The 15,699-nt window shown below is 38.8% G+C and overlaps 1 protein-coding gene across 4 annotated transcripts; it reads left to right on the top strand.

The window, feature by feature from the left end:
- Nucleotides 1-4,984: 4,984 nt before the first annotated feature.
- LOC116045890 (tropomyosin alpha-1 chain-like) lies at nt 4,985-14,567 on the top strand. 4 transcript variants are annotated; one of them, XM_031293882.2, is made up of 9 exons: nt 4,985-5,328; nt 7,735-7,860; nt 11,702-11,835; nt 12,563-12,680; nt 12,778-12,848; nt 12,966-13,041; nt 13,382-13,444; nt 13,523-13,592; nt 13,773-13,990. In XM_031293882.2, exons 1-9 carry the CDS (start codon nt 5,215-5,217, stop codon nt 13,853-13,855), a joined length of 855 nt encoding a protein of 284 aa, XP_031149742.1. In that variant the 5' UTR covers nt 4,985-5,214; the 3' UTR covers nt 13,856-13,990. The 4 variants fall into 4 exon arrangements, with proteins under 4 accessions (XP_031149742.1, XP_031149741.1, XP_031149744.1 ...); XM_031293881.2 differs by lacking the exon at nt 13,773-13,990 and adding an exon at nt 14,233-14,567 and having other exon boundaries at nt 4,993-5,328; XM_031293884.2 differs by lacking the exons at nt 4,985-5,328; nt 7,735-7,860 and adding an exon at nt 10,182-10,465.
- Nucleotides 14,568-15,699: the final 1,132 nt, after the last annotated feature.

Raw genomic sequence — 15,699 nt, 5'->3', positions numbered from 1 at the left:
TATAACAGGCATAATTCCACAATGTTTATGTGTTTTATTGATGCCTCTAAAGCCTTTGATCGTGTAAATCATGAGAAGCTATTCTACAAATTGCACAACATAGGGGTTCCCAAATATCTAGTGAGAATCTTGGCTTTTTGGTATGCTCATCAGTCAATGTATGTGAAATGGGGTAACTCTATGTCTGTCCCATTCAATGTAAGCAATGAAGTTAGGCAGGGAAGCATTTTATCACCCTTTCTTTTTAATATTTATATGGATGATCTATCAAAGCTGCTAAATAACTGTGGAACAGGCTATATGGTTGGGAACACCATTATCAACCACCTGATGTACGCAGATGATCTGGTGATTCTTTGTCCATATAGTGCTGGCCCAACAGTTACTAAGGGTCTGCTCCCAATATGGCTCAGACTTTGACATTAAGTACAATTCTAAGAAGAGTAATATTATGATTGCTAGAAGCACAGAGGACAAAAAACATTTCCATCATTTCCTGCTTTCTCTCTGTCTGGTACTGTCCTTAAAGTGTGTGATGAGGTCAAATACTTAGGGCACTATATAACTGATGACCTGTCTGATGATAGGGACATTCATAGACAGTACTGTATGATGTATGCACAAGCTAATATGCTGAATCGCAAATTTAGTATGTGTTCATTGTCTGTGAAGACCACACTTTTTAAAGCTTTTTGCACTCCAATGTATACTGCCCACTTGTGGCGTCGCTATAAAAAAAGCAGTATGCAGAAACTCAATGTGGCATATAATGATGGCATGAGGCTGCTGCTTAAAATGCCACGATGGAGCAGTGCAAGCCAAGTGTTTGTAAGTGTTGATGTATCCACCTGTCCTGCTGTACTCAGGAATCTCATGTACAGATGTATCTGTAGACTAACTGAGTCATTGAATAGCATAATTGCAACACTAGTGAACCCTGCAATGAGTGCGGTTAGATTCACTTCGAGATTGTGGAACCATTGGCGTTTTAGTCTATATGCTAATATCTGAACACTCTTTTTGTGTATTGTGGAACTTTGACTGTTGTAGTCATTTCTTATTGTTTGTGTTTTATCTTGTATTTGTCTGTCTTCTGCTATGTTTTATATTGTGCTATGGACCGTTTTTTTGTGTTCTGAATAAAGAATATGATGATTATGTTGTATGAATTGGCATTAATTGAAACTAAATGGCATAGCCCAGACCGTGAAAAACAGCCCTAGACCACAAGAACACAAAAGTCTTTTAAACAGATTTAATGAAACTAATCCAGACACTTGTGGCTCGGAGGAGGAGACATTGATAAATTGTATTTACATAACCTCTCTGCCCACGTCTTTGCATCTTGGGTCTCTTTCCTGATGATATAAAACTATCAAAATCTGAGGTAAACTGCTCCGTCTTTGTATCCAGGATAAATATTGTATTACTCTTCAATGGAAAAAATCTGAAGCACCAACTATTAATCAATGGCTGAATAGCCTCTCAATCTGCCTAGCCATGGAAAAACTGGCGTATACAAGGCCACGAACAGACATTCTTTATGCACTACCTGGAAAACCAAGTTATCCAACCAACGCTGTACTTTCTGATGAAGAAATGTAGCGTATGACAAAAGGAACTATACACATTGTGTTTTTTTTTATTGTTGTTACTTGTTTGTTTGATGTTGTTTTTTCTTAATGTTTTCTGTGTGTGTATCTATATTTCTGTTTTTTTGTTGTTGCTTTTGTGTCCTTATTTATTGTGGAAAATATGAAAAAAACAATAAATATATCCAACAAGAACACAAAAGTACATCAAGAAGCATTTTCACATACATTTGGCCATCAAGTAGCTAGTTGGGTGGTAGGTGGTAAATCTTGCATAATCAGCCAATCATTGTCTTTCCATTATAATGGTGCTAATATGTGTCTAACCTCACTAAAGTTGAACTCAGATTGTTATTCAACTGCACTGAGTTTGTGCAAATCTCCACTGTTATAAGTGCTGGTGTGACCCACGTCCTAACTTTATACTGAAACTTAATGAACTTAATCATCTCACCGACTATAACTGCTGATGTGCAAATTTTAAATGGCAGCCAAGCAACAAACACTGACTTCATCAGAGGTGAAAAGACTCCTGAAACATTAGTAGAAGCATTGCTGCTTCATATATCTAAAAATATATCACTTATTAATATGTCAGTGTATAATAATAAACAAAGCCACTGGAGTAATTATTGAGGTAGTACAGGCTTAGCATTAAAATAACTTTGGTCTAAAAGCCCGCTCAAGTATGCTAACCCAAACAGATGGTACTTTTCACCTCTGATAGAGATGTGATAGAGATGTGAAGTGATAAAGGATAGCAAAGAGATACAACATGTGACGTGTGAACAGCTGGGTAGTTTTGGAAGATACACAGTGAAAATTCTGCATTGACATTTGATAACGTTAAATATAGAGGCAATTAAAGCAGAGACAGAAAAAAGGACTACCATCCAAGTTTTTTTCTTTAAGAACACCACCCCCCTTTGGTGTGAAAAGCCTTTCAGCACCGGGCTTGTGCAAGACAACTGTGCCTCATCAAAGTGACAGATCTCTGATCCCCATTGCTGGTAAGAAAGAGTCTAGACATTGTCAGAAGTCATAGATACAACGTTACTGAGTTACGGAGCCAAATATAACAGATTGCCAATTCACTCAACCACTTCCATCAGCCTGCTTACATACACTCACTGGATGTAGTTGCGTAGTTAATGAACATGTTTGTACAGAAGCCTTAGAGTTGAACAGGGCTGACATGTTTACTTTTGTTGCGGAATGGGCTTGTCTTAATACACTATGAGTCAGTGCATCACGCAGGTGTTACAGCCTATATAAGTCACATGTGCAGGTGTTGCCACAGCAAACTTTAGGAATATTAGATGCTCATTAGTGTCCCTTTAGACTGACACTGTAATACATATGTTTTCAGTGTGTAAAAGTGATCATACAGTGGCAACATTTAACATAGAACTGTATGTGTCCACATATCCCTTGGATGACATCAAGCACTTAAGGCTACTAAAACTGTACTAGTTTGTATTCTTCATGGTAGCATTCATATACTGTACACTCTAATCTGTTCCACCATTCTCATGGCTTTGTAGTTTATACTTAGCAGGACTTTGACTCTACTCCCAAGGCGATCCTGTGGATTTTGGGGGAGTTTTTACCATACAAGGAGAAGAGGAGTTTTGCTCGGTTTCCTGTGGGAGGGTTCTGATTTCTCTCACTCTGCATCTGATTCACTCTGTCTCTATTTCTCTCTCCCTCACCTCCTCTCTCTTTCTCCCTCTCTGTTCTTCTCTTCTGGGTTGGTTCCAAACCTCTTTTCTGCTCACTATACAACCTGAAAAGAATTTTATTAAAAGCTAAACGCTTCCAAAATCAATATTTCCTACATTAAATTGTCAGAATTGTATCTGAGCAATCTATTATCATAACATTGTGTGCAGCCAGCATCCTGACAGACCAAATAAGGCACACAGTCATGTCATGATATAAGCTTGTGTAACCCTAGGATTGTAAAGCTATTAAACTGCCACCACTTTCATAAACTTGGGCCAAAAAAGGCTGGAGTTTTCTTCCCCTGCTAAAAAGAATTCTATTTGTCCACAAAATATTTGTGGATCTATGTATCTGCTGGCTTCAATTTGACACAGAACACACAGTTCTTTACATACCAATGGATGTGATATGAGACAGAACTGGCCCTAACCTAACACTAAATTGCCTCAGCCAATCCTACATTCCTATCCTGTGAAAACCATCATAAATCTCCAAAATGGCAACTTTTCAGATACTAAGAAAGCAGCACTGTTTATAGCTTTGCAACAATGTATTTTTATAAAATCAATGTTTTCTTTTTTTTATTGTTTTATTTTAAGTGAATTTTTCTCAACATAAATGAACATGAATTTCACTGGACCGCAAACAATATGCTCCTCAAAACTCAAGTTACCTACATATAACACTCTTCCTGGGCAGTGTCCTCTGTGCACAAGCAGGACAATGTAACATAAGGAATAACATCAAATATAAGGGGATACACACTGCAAAAGTGGCAATGCAACATGAAAAACAAAAGACGCATGTGTCAGAGTTTATCTTCAAATGTCACTTAAATGTCCACTGGACTCACTGTTCTTTGACTTTCCTTGTAATCTTTATTTTTAGCCAGGGCAACTGGCACAGAAGAGTAGAAAGCAAGCAGACAGGTCCATTAGTGATGTCATCAGCACACACACAGACAAATGCAGCTCCATTTTCTAAATATCTCATAGGTGCATAACATGAAATTCCTGTTGCAGTAACACAAGTTGTTTCCACCAGTCAACAATGTTTTTTTTTATATTGTGCGCTTTACAAATAACAGAAAACAGATCTAAAAAAGGACCAGACCAATAGTAATTAAAAGGATCTTAATTGCAGAAGACTTATGGTTTATGCCTGTGTAGCTTGACTGCAGCACTCCAGCTGCCTGGTGTAGATCGCATGCAGACAGCTCTTTCTCTAAATTTTCTTTGGCTGGATCATTTTCCAACAGCCCCTTTTCATTCAGCAGTATGAAAACTATGTCCTTTCTAACCAACTCTGGTATTACCATCAATTTGAAAATTCCTAAGTAAGAACACAGGGATATAGATATGCAGCCCAAAGTGGAAAAAAATGAACCTTCAGTAACTCATATTACTAATGTGAACAATATCGTTTTGATGTCTGAGTTCTGGATCATTTTCTAGTCCTCTCCTGTTGTGTTCAAAACAAAAAGGCTATGATCCAAATAAGGAGATAGGAGATCTACACCATGTCGTTGGCACAAAGAGCCTCAAGAGGTGAAGTTAAGATTAGGGAGGGGAGCAGATTTCTAGAGTAGCCAACGCTAGGAGTGGCGGAAGGGGTAAACGGTGAGAAAAGGGCTGTCACTAGAGACTGGGGCTGTCTCCAAACCTCCAGTCAAGTTTAAATCACATAGAGCTCCACCGACTCTCAGTTTGCATCCTCCTCTCTGCTCACTCGCTCTGAGCTCCCTCTGTCTCTCCTCCTCTCTGCATCTGCTGGTTGCTCTCCCCGTCAACCTTGTGAGGGTGTCTTCCCCTCAACATCTGCAACAGCTTTTCAACTAAAGAAATACAAACTTTGTTTTCCTCCAAAGTCTGCGAGACACTGAGACCCAACTGTCACCATGGAGGCCATCAAGAAGAAGATGCAGATGCTGAAGTTGGACAAGGAGAACGCCATCGACAGGGCAGAACAGGCGGAGTCCGACAAGAAGGCAGCCGAGGATAAATGCAAGCTGGTGAGACAAGTCTGATGGTTTTAATGGGAACACAGGATAGAAGTGATGGACTGTATAACACAGATTTTTTTTAACTGAATCTAGGGTTAGCTAGAAAATAATTCAGTATAGATTGACTTTCATATATACAGAAGATAAGATCAACTTTAATGATCCCACACAGGAAAATTGAAGAAAGAAGTACAAGAAAAGATGTATAGTATAGAGAGCTGCTGCAACAAAATAATTCTCCGAACTAACGTATCTAAGTAAACTTTAATTAAAAAGTAACAAAATTACTTGTACAGTTTTTGTGTGATGTATGTACTGCATAACAGTGGTAAATCAGCTGGATTCTTTTTTTGTGATTATGTGTGTATTTTACATAGCAGGATATATATCAATGTCAAAAAGTATTCTTAATAATGTTGTGATATTAATTTTAACCATATTACACAGCCCTATCTAGAGTTATTGTAACATATAGTTGCTCCCTTCAGAACAAAGTTGGAAATAGTTTCTGTTCATGTAGATTGAAATTATGTTTTTGAGTGACTGGGACTGATAAACTAGATTTTATTTAAATATATTATTTTGTGAAAACAGACCAAAGTGATTAATTTGCTATTCACGTATTAACATGGTGATCTTTTTTAAATTACAATGACAATCTGGTCTAAAATGAATAAATAAATACCAAACCAGTTAAAATCAACATAAAATGTCCAGTATTTCCCAAAGCACCAAATGCTGAATAACAGAGAGCAGCTGATGCTGAGCCCCTGGGCCTTGTCTTTTGGTGGTCAGGAGAAGGTGGAGGATGTCCACAGGGAGACACAAACAGAATGGCAGAGTGACGACTGCTGGACAAATTATCCACACTGAACCAAAGGGATTACTTGAAGCTACCAGAAGTGGTGCTGCAGCAGTTAAAACAACCCATTTTATAGCAGCTGTTGCTCTGATTCTTCACCAGGAGAGCACTGCATTACCCAGCATCCTTATCTGAATTATGTCTGTAACATATCAACAAAAAAATTCAAATTTTCCAAATTCAAATTTCATCTGCGCATCCATATTTGGCGCTGCAGTGCGAGGGCCCTAGACAGTTTGTTATTTCAAAGGCTGTCTTAATGATAGCATACTTGTACCACTTGATACAAGCAAAGTAGAATCTGGAGATGTAATATGATATTTGAGGCTTCTAAATGGAGGCAATTATTACACAGTGGGAGGTGGCGTCGTCATCATGAAGGTGCGACAGGAATGCTAGACAGCAGGGAGTTGGAGAGGCACGGATGAAGCCAGGATCTACATAAAGCAAGTGGAAAGAATCTTCTCTCTGGTTTCTAATCAAACCCTTAGAGAGCACAAGCAGTGACAGTTGTCACTGGCACTGCACATATGGACCCCCAGCATGTCTTCCATGTCAAGGAACAGTCAGCATGAAATCCTAGAAGATTATGCAGAGCTCTTTAGTTTGTTTGGATGGCACTGATTCAAGCAGTGCTAAGAGATGCTTCCTTTGCTATTCTTGGCACAATAGGACGGACATCAGAGTGCAGTCAGGCTGACGCAAAGTGCTGAAAATACACAAAACTAATACTCAATCTTAACATGCATTACAGACAACCGTCTCCTGCAGCAATCAAAGGATCGGCTCACCCAAATTACGAAAAAAATCAGCAGCAAAGTGTCTTTTCAGAAGCAATGTCTCGGGTTACTCTTGATAATCCTCAAACTTTAAAACAAAGGGTTTACGCTGGATCTGCTTTCTACCGAAGAAGTAGACTTGATGAAAACCTTTGACAACAAGTTCTGTAGATGATAGATACACTTTGGTCCAAAATTAAATATTTAAACAATTATCAGATGGGTTGCCATGAAATTGTTTTTTAGACATTCACGTCCTCTGAAAATGAATTGTATTGGCGATCGTCTGACTTTACATCTAGCGCCGTCTTTAGGTCAATATTTCAATTTGTCCAATACTTTGGTTTATGACTAAATATCTGTAAAACTGATTCCCATCAGCCTCCGCTGTACTTGGTGTTAGCAAGATAACACACTAAACTTAGATAGTGAACATGGTAAACATCACACCTATAGACATCAGCATGTTATCATCATCCTTGTAAGTAAGTTAGAATGTGGATATTAGCATTTAGCTCAAAGCACTTTAGTACCTAACATTGCCTTAGAGCCGCTAGCATGGCTGTAGAGTCTTGTTTTGAGACATCTAACTTAGGTCATATCCCTACATCTGAGCGCTTCTGGGTTTTGACCCAGTCTACTTAAGTGCAGTTTTTAATCTAAACCCCCCCCATCATTGTATCAAAATAATGCTGGATTTTTCCATGCAGTGTTTTTAATTCATACTTACTTGGTATGCCTTCCTAAATCTCTGTCACATTTGCCTTCTTTCAGCTGGAGGATGAGCTGCTCGCTCTGCAGAAGAAACTGAAGGGAACAGAGGATGAGCTCGACAAGTACTCGGAGGCCCTGAAGGATGCTCAGGAGAAACTGGAACTGTCGGAGAAGAAGGCCGCAGATGTGAGTTGACCACATCTGAAACACATTATCCACATTACAGTGGAACACCACAACTTCTAAGTTTCAGTTTTATTACATATTGATTACCACTCTTCCAGATGGAGTAACCAAAACATCACTCCATGATTGAAAAAAGACCAGGGATAGAGACACATTCAGTTTTTGCAGACTGACGTTCTTTTCTATGAAAATTGGGTTAAAAAGGCAAGGAATTAAATGTTTTATACATTCAGTGCTTCTACTGCTTACACTCCCAGAAAAGGCCATGCCTGGACTTGCCTTATTGTTTGGTTGTTTCTAGAGTGATGCAACATAGTGCCAGAGTGATTAAACCACTGACATTCAGAAAATATAATAATCAAAACCTACTTTTAAAATGATTTGTCTAGTTGTAATCATTGAAACTAAGGGAGCAATCTTTAAGTCCTTTGATTTGAATAAAACAAAGGAAAATCAACCTTCATGCCAAAGGTTTGCCATGCAAGATTGCATTTGAAAATCCCTTTAGGTGTATTAAACACAGGCAGGTAGTATGTTGTAAACAATTTAAACTAAACTCCTTCTTTCAATCTGCTACCCACCACCCTCAATGTAGAAGTCAACTAACCCTGAAATGAATCCTGAAATGACTAACTTGTATCCTATAATCTATATAGTGTTAAGTATTACTGATTGGTGTCTTTGTGAGGTCTGTAATGTCGCCATTTCTCGAGCACAGACAAAACTAGGCCAGCCTGAGTAGCTGACCAGGAATCCCAGGAATGCAGCTTAAGCAAACAGAGAACCCCATACTGCAGTGTCTAATGAAATCAATGCTCTGGCCTTTTCATGGGGCGGAGATATTACACTCTGCTCTGACTGGCCTTACAGTACAATGACCATAAACCAGAGCAACTATTTCATTTATGATGTTTCTTTTACGGTAACATTTCAGCTACCTGATATCTGATTAAGTGTTATCTTTGATCTAAAGCAAAGGGTTCTGCAAAAAAAAGAAAAGAAATGGGGACAAACAGACTCAACTTAGTTTGCTTTTTTGGGCAATTGTGACCAATATTATTTATATGATACCAGAAATACTTTTCTAATGTGGTTTTACCAGTGACGCATGACAATTCTCTTCTTTTACTGTCTAGTTATATTATCTGGGAGTAACAAAACTGTGTTGCTGTAAACATGTTTAATTACTGGGGCTACAACTAACATTTATTTTCATTATCCATTAATCTGGTGATTATTCTCTCGATTATTATTATCTCGTGTGGTCTACAAAATGTCAGGAAATAATGAAAAACACTATTTCTCACAATCACAACTTCCTAAAGCCCAACATGACATATTTTTTCTGACCAGCAGACCAAAACCCAAAGATATTCAGTTTACTATTCCATTTTTTTTTTTAAAGCAGCAAATTCTCACAACTGAGAAGCTGGAACAAGTGAACGTTTTGCATTTTGGTTGAAAAATGATTAAAACGATATTGATTGTTAAAATAGTTGCTGATGAATTTCAAATAATCAATTAATGTTTTAGTTGAATATATAGCATCAAGCCTTTACAGTGTAAGTCTAAAACTACCAGTGAAAGCAGATGAGATAAGACCCCAAAGGTTAAAGGTCAGAGTTTTCTCTCAAATACCCACAGATCTGCTGTCTTCTTGTGTTTCACGCTGCTTATGAGGGATGAGGGACTTTCAAATGTGATACAAGGACAATCAGAGAAAATAAATCCGAGCTTTGCTCTGAAAAAGGAGGAGGAGGAAGAGAGGAGGAGGAGGAAGGGGGCGCTGAAGGAAAGTGTCGCCACCCGATGGCTGCAGGTCATGTCTGCACCCAAATCAATTTACATTCCATGCTGCTGCAGGTCAACAACCCCTTTTAAAGAGGATTATTACCGCACCACCCCACCATTGACCCTCCCTCCTTCCCTTGTAGAAAATCTTTGGACCTTTGATTTATACACATTTAACATCCTGCCTCTCTCCTTCACACGCTCAAACTTTTATGTTTCTTCTCTTTCCCCCCTCACACAACTGTGATTCACATTAGATAGCCTATGATCCACATATCTGAATCAGACCGATACATCAGATGAGGCAACTGTTCTCTTGACCTCTATGCCGTTCTTCTAATGAGAGAGAACAATGCAGCCTAGGCAACACCTTACATTTGCCATATAAGTCCACAATAGAAAGTCTCACACACCTCTTTTGTGGAGAAAAAGAGCAGTGCCTTCCCCTCCTGAATCCTGTGATGTCATCTGAGACAGGCTTCTTCACAGGATTGGACGATCTCGCCATAAATTTCCTGAAAACTCCCAACCCTTTTTTTTCTCTCTCATTCCAACCCTGCACGTCCTTGACTTCCTGCCTGAGAAAAAAAAGTTTTCCTCATTAACGTTTTAAGGATACAGGGAAGCGACCTAGACCGCTAGCTAGATTTTTTTTGGGCTCCTTCTTAGCTTTTTTGAGAAAACACAAATAATCGAGACTATGGAGACGGTAAAGAAGAAAATCCAAACCCTCCAGCTACATGTTGACGAGGCAGAAGATCGTGCACTGGCAGTACAAAGGGAGTTGGACACTGAACGGGAACTGCGCGACAAAGTGAGATGAATCATTTATCCAACTTCAGTCGCATTTTCTACTTTAACTTTACTGCTCACATAGCCTACCTGTTAAACATCTTTATTGCAAATTGTAAAGAAACTACACGCAAACTGTCAGTGTCGGTCTGCAGGTAGCGATAAGCATACTCACAACGCTCCTGTAAGAATTTCAAACTTTTCCTGCGAATCCCAATAGTAGATTTGTTATTATTATCTTGTAATATGTGAAATTTGGTCGTTTTAAAAGTTTTTGGAAAGTTGGAGCACCATTGTAACGACATTCATTCTCAGACTTTTGTTCGGCTGCGTTATCTAACATAAACCCGCACTAGATCGTCTCAAACACCTACAAATGCAACGAGAGCCCTCAGTATTACTTTACTCAAATATTAAGGCGTGGCAGGCTTATAACATTTTAAAAGCGTAGATCTTTCCCAATGTATGTCAACACTTGCACTTGGAAATTGTTTTCCTGTTCTGCCAAGCACCCAGTAGTCTTTGTTCTGCTTGCCCTTTGAGCTTTTTGTCTGAATAACACATGACACATATCTGAAATTAAGAGCTGAATCCTTCCTCCTTCTCTTCAGCCTCTACACAGGAAGAGAGCAGACATGGTTATCTGTGATATCAGTCCCACAGGAAACGGGCCCAGAAAAAGCAATCCGTTGCCCCCCCCAAACATACATGGGTTTACATTACAAACATCAGACCAGCTGTACCACTTCAGACATGTCAGGGTTAAGTCTGCCACTCTGTTATTCTGTGTCAGCAGTTTCTGGTCAAGCTGCAAAGTCCAGAACTAATCGTGCTTGTTAAGAGTGAAATTGATTACATGGAAGAAATCTGATGTAGCCTATTGCACAGAAGGAAAAAAAGAAAACGGGGATATATGCATGCCCAGAGAGTATTGCAATGGGTTCCAGGGAATAAATAGACTGAATTAAATAACTATCCATAAACGGCTCAGAATATTCAGCCCATTTGACTGCAAGAAATAAATATACATAAACTGATTACACCTTGCAACTGCAGTGCTCACAACCAATGTAACTTATACAGCTAGTTTACAATGTGCTGCTTTGGCTGAGCTCAAAAGTATCCTTCCTCTTGTTGCAGCAGCTTGTTTCCTGGCTGACCTGTGATCTCTCTCTCTCTCTCTCTCTCTCTCTCTCTCTCTCTCTCTCTCTCTCTCTCTCTCTCTCTCTCTCTCTCTCTCTCTGTGTGTGTGTGTTAGGCGGAGGGCGATGTGGCATCTTTGAACCGCAGGATCCAGCTGGTGGAGGAGGAGTTGGACCGCGCTCAGGAGAGACTGGCCACAGCCCTTCAGAAACTGGAGGAGGCTGAGAAGGCTGCAGATGAGAGTGAAAGGTGAGAATCAACACAGACCTCAGTCATAATGTACTAACCACAGATTGACGACATACCATCAACTACAAGATTGGAAAATGATCATCTCATAGCTTTGAGGGGCCCAAAATTGGGGGTGCCGGTTTGATAGGATGGTAGCAGTGAAGAAGAGCCTCATGGGAGGAGAAGGCCAGACACATTTTAGTTGTATAAAGTGGACAACGGTGGCAGAGCTGCTAGTTCTGGAAATATAAGATAGAATAAAATAAGATTTCCAGGGGGAAATTTAGGTGTTAACTGCACAAGAAATGGATCGGATAAATATATGAAAAAGATTAAATTAAAGATTAAAAAAAATAAGAAGGCTAAACAATAAATCAAAATGAAACAAAAGCTATATACAGATACAAAATAAGTAAAGTCTTGTACAGTATAGAATAAGGAAGTCCCAAATAAAAGTTTGATTTTAGCAGCAACCTCAAACACCACAGTATCACCTGGATAATTAAACAACTCTGACGATGAGTTATAAATGTTTCAATGTTTGGTATGTCCAGTGACACTAATACCTATGAGCTCATTTGTAGCTTTCATGGAGAGAATGCCAGCAAAAAACAGAGTCCTAGCATCTACATAATGCTGGGACTGAAACCACAAAAAATAAACATAGTCAGAAGCAGCCTGTAGCAATTTGTGGTGTCTTTGTGGTCGTGTTGAACTAAAGGCTGTCTGTCTTTCTGATCGTCAGAGGCATGAAGGTGATTGAGAACAGAGCCATGAAAGACGAGGAGAAGATGGAGATCCAGGAAATGCAACTCAAAGAAGCCAAGCACATCGCTGAGGAGGCAGACCGCAAATACGAGGAGGTACGTGCACGGAGATCACATTTCAGCTGACTTTCGGTTTTCAGATGTAATTTTTGTTTTTGCTCAACTGTGAATTTTACTGTCTTTTAAATGTCAGGTTGCCCGCAAACTGGTAATCCTTGAGGGTGATCTGGAGAGAGCAGAAGAGAGGGCAGAAATTGCAGAACTGTAAGCTCAAACTGAACAAGTTATATGCGAGCTTGCAGGCATCATTCAGTTGTTACCCAGATAACAGACCATTGTCAAACATATTCAGAAATTGTAACATTTTCTCTATTTATACAGTAAGTGTGCTGACCTGGAAGAAGAGCTGAAGAACGTCACCAACAACCTCAAGTCGCTAGAGGCTCAGTCTGATAAGGTAGGTGATGTTAATCTCTCCTGGAGGAGCAGTTTGAGGGTGTATTGCTTATCTCCGTTAGCCTGCTGTTTGACCTTAAAACCCCTGGAGCAGCAGAGCATATTGATGTTTTATTACATTTAAATTTACTTATAAAGTAGAGGAAGTGTAACCCATTCAATTCACCTGCATATACGTCCCTATCCTGTCTAGAATGAGCTTCAAAACTGTAAAACTCTAACTTTCTAAAAAAGAGACTAAACAATATTGAGCATGAAAAGGTGGAATAACTCTTTTTCACAAATGCAAACATTGTGATATTGTTTTGGCATTGAAATGATTTTCTTTTCTCTCTCTATAGTACTCTGAGAAAGAAGACAAGTATGAGGAAGAGATTAAAGTCCTGAATGACAGACTTAAGGAGGTAAGTTTTGTGTCTGCTCAAGCTATATGTTGTCTGAGGGGAATATGTCGGGATGATTAACATGTTGTCTTTTTAAAGGCGGAAACCCGTGCAGAATTCGCAGAGAGGTCAGTGGCTAAACTGGAAAAGACCATCGATGACTTAGAAGGTAACACTTCATTTTAATCCTTCTTTTCAATCCTTGATCTACACTTTCTTTACTCAACCTTTGATCAAATCTTTATCGTTTGATCTGATTTTTCTCTTTTTCCTCCTGCTTTCCCATCTTGGTCTGCACAACTCTGCATTGTCCTCCACCTGCTCTCTGTCTCTGCCCTTTGACCTGCAGACGAACTGTACACTCAGAAGCTGAAATACAAGGCTATCAGCGAGGAGCTGGATCATGCCCTCAATGATATGAACACCATGTAGACCTTGCATTTAGCTTTCACTTCCCCTTTGTTTCTCCTTGCCTGATTGGAAGCTCTTCTTTTCTCCCTTTGTTATCACTGCCCTTTGCTCCTTTTCTGTTAAACAAAAGCTCAATAAAGATATTTTTCTCTTTTACTCTGTCTTCTGTCATTTGAATTAAGCCTGCTTTTCACCACTCTGCAGCTGTAATGTCAATAGTTTCTTTATGCATTGGCCATAATTAAAAGGCTAAATTTATATTGTACAGAAGTGGGTTTCTTCTGGTATGTCTACTCTAACCATATTTTATTAGTTTACCCATTTCACTTACGTGATAAATTTTTCTGTTCACTGACCTAGCCATTGCATTTTATATCTGCTGTTACTTTTTATTGCAGAGAACCTATCGAAAGAGAAAGAGCAAAACGTAGGAATGCACCAAGTCCTGGACCAAACACTGCAGGAGCTCAATAGCTTGTAAAATGCCATGAAGATCAAACAAATAAAAAAACTAATTTTTTTTTTTTGTGAAAGATTTTCTACATGCCATCCATTCTCTGTAATTTCACTATTATTCCTAAACACGTACCCCTTTTATATATTTATGGTTCTTTTTGTTTCTTTTCCTTTTTTTTAAAAATGGTTTTGGGACCATATGATAATCAGTTTTGGTGCTAGAAATTGTGTTGTAGACCAAACTCTGAGCACAAATAAAACTGATCATGATGATAAAGTGAGCTTTATGTGTTATGTTGAGTGTGTTTATGCATAGTGTTGCATATGTTTGTGTGTCCTTGAGGCATTTTCAACATAGTCATTAACGGCAACAGCAGAAAAAGCTCACCCTTCAATTTACATGTGCTAACATGCAGTGCTTTTTCTGTGTGCTCTGCTATGACCGTGAATCACATAAGGTAATGTTAAATTAAATGTTAGATTGGTTTCCTCAAAAAGTAGTACGTTAGCCACCAGTTAAGACTTTTTGTGGACTAATAGTGTAAGTTAACTAAATGAGAAAGTACTATTATGATTGACAATTCTTTTTCTTTTGGTTTCTGTTTCACGGAAAAAGCACATGTGAAAGGGAATTGAGGAGTCATAAGTACTAAACCATAGCAACTAAGTAGTGTTACTGTATAATTGGATTAGTAATATGTGCATTATCATGTAAGCAGCATTTTAATCTTGTTATTGAATCATATTTTATAATTTGAACATAATGTTTTGCAAATAAAATCTTAGTCTGCACAGTAACTACTAACTATAGCTGCATAATAAATGTAAGTAAAAGCCCAATATAGGCTATAGACTACCTCTGAAAAGTAGCATAAATTACGATATTCAAGTCCCAAGTACCTTAAAATTGTAGACTAGAATGGAAGTCATGAAAGGCCACCGGGGACACAGTTGAAGTGATTAGTGGTCACAGCATTTTGTAAAGGTGAACTCTTTAATTACAGAAAACACCAATGGAGGTAAATACTTCGTCATCTGATAGCATCTTAGGTAGAGTAACCCCCCCCCCCCCCCTTCTCCCATCAACACTAAACACTAAGTGCAGGTAATGAATCCGTAGCCCTGAGGTCCCTCTGTCTCCAAACTAATCAAGAATGACAATAGAAGTAAATCTCATTTCTATTGTGAGAAAAACATTCAGGCAATATGAAACAGAGGTGTTTTTCAGGTAGGAATTTTGATTTCACAAATGACCAGAATCTTTGATAACCAGCACAGGTTAGATTATGCATTCAAAAAACACTGACTACTGAATAAACTCATGATTATTGTCTATAAACAACTTTACTGGAACAACACAATGTGTGACTTTCTTCTTCAGATGGGATTTCCAATGAGGATTTCTTGGC

Source organism: Sander lucioperca, chromosome 9, assembly GCF_008315115.2.
Source record: "Sander lucioperca isolate FBNREF2018 chromosome 9, SLUC_FBN_1.2, whole genome shotgun sequence".
Classification (NCBI taxonomy): domain Eukaryota; kingdom Metazoa; phylum Chordata; class Actinopteri; order Perciformes; family Percidae; genus Sander; species Sander lucioperca.
Note: the sequence above shows the minus strand (reverse complement) of the source record. Positions and strands in the feature narration are given on the sequence as shown.

Coding starts and splice junctions, on each gene's coding strand:
- LOC116045890 (XM_031293881.2), top strand. CDS start 5,215: ATGGAGGCCATCAAGAAGAAGATGCAGATGCTGAAGTTGGACAAGGAG. Junction 11,836..12,562: donor GCTGCAGATGAGAGTGAAAG/GTGAGAATCAAC, acceptor TCTGATCGTCAG/AGGCATGAAGGTGATTGAGA. Junction 13,042..13,381: donor TAGAGGCTCAGTCTGATAAG/GTAGGTGATGTT, acceptor CTCTCTCTATAG/TACTCTGAGAAAGAAGACAA.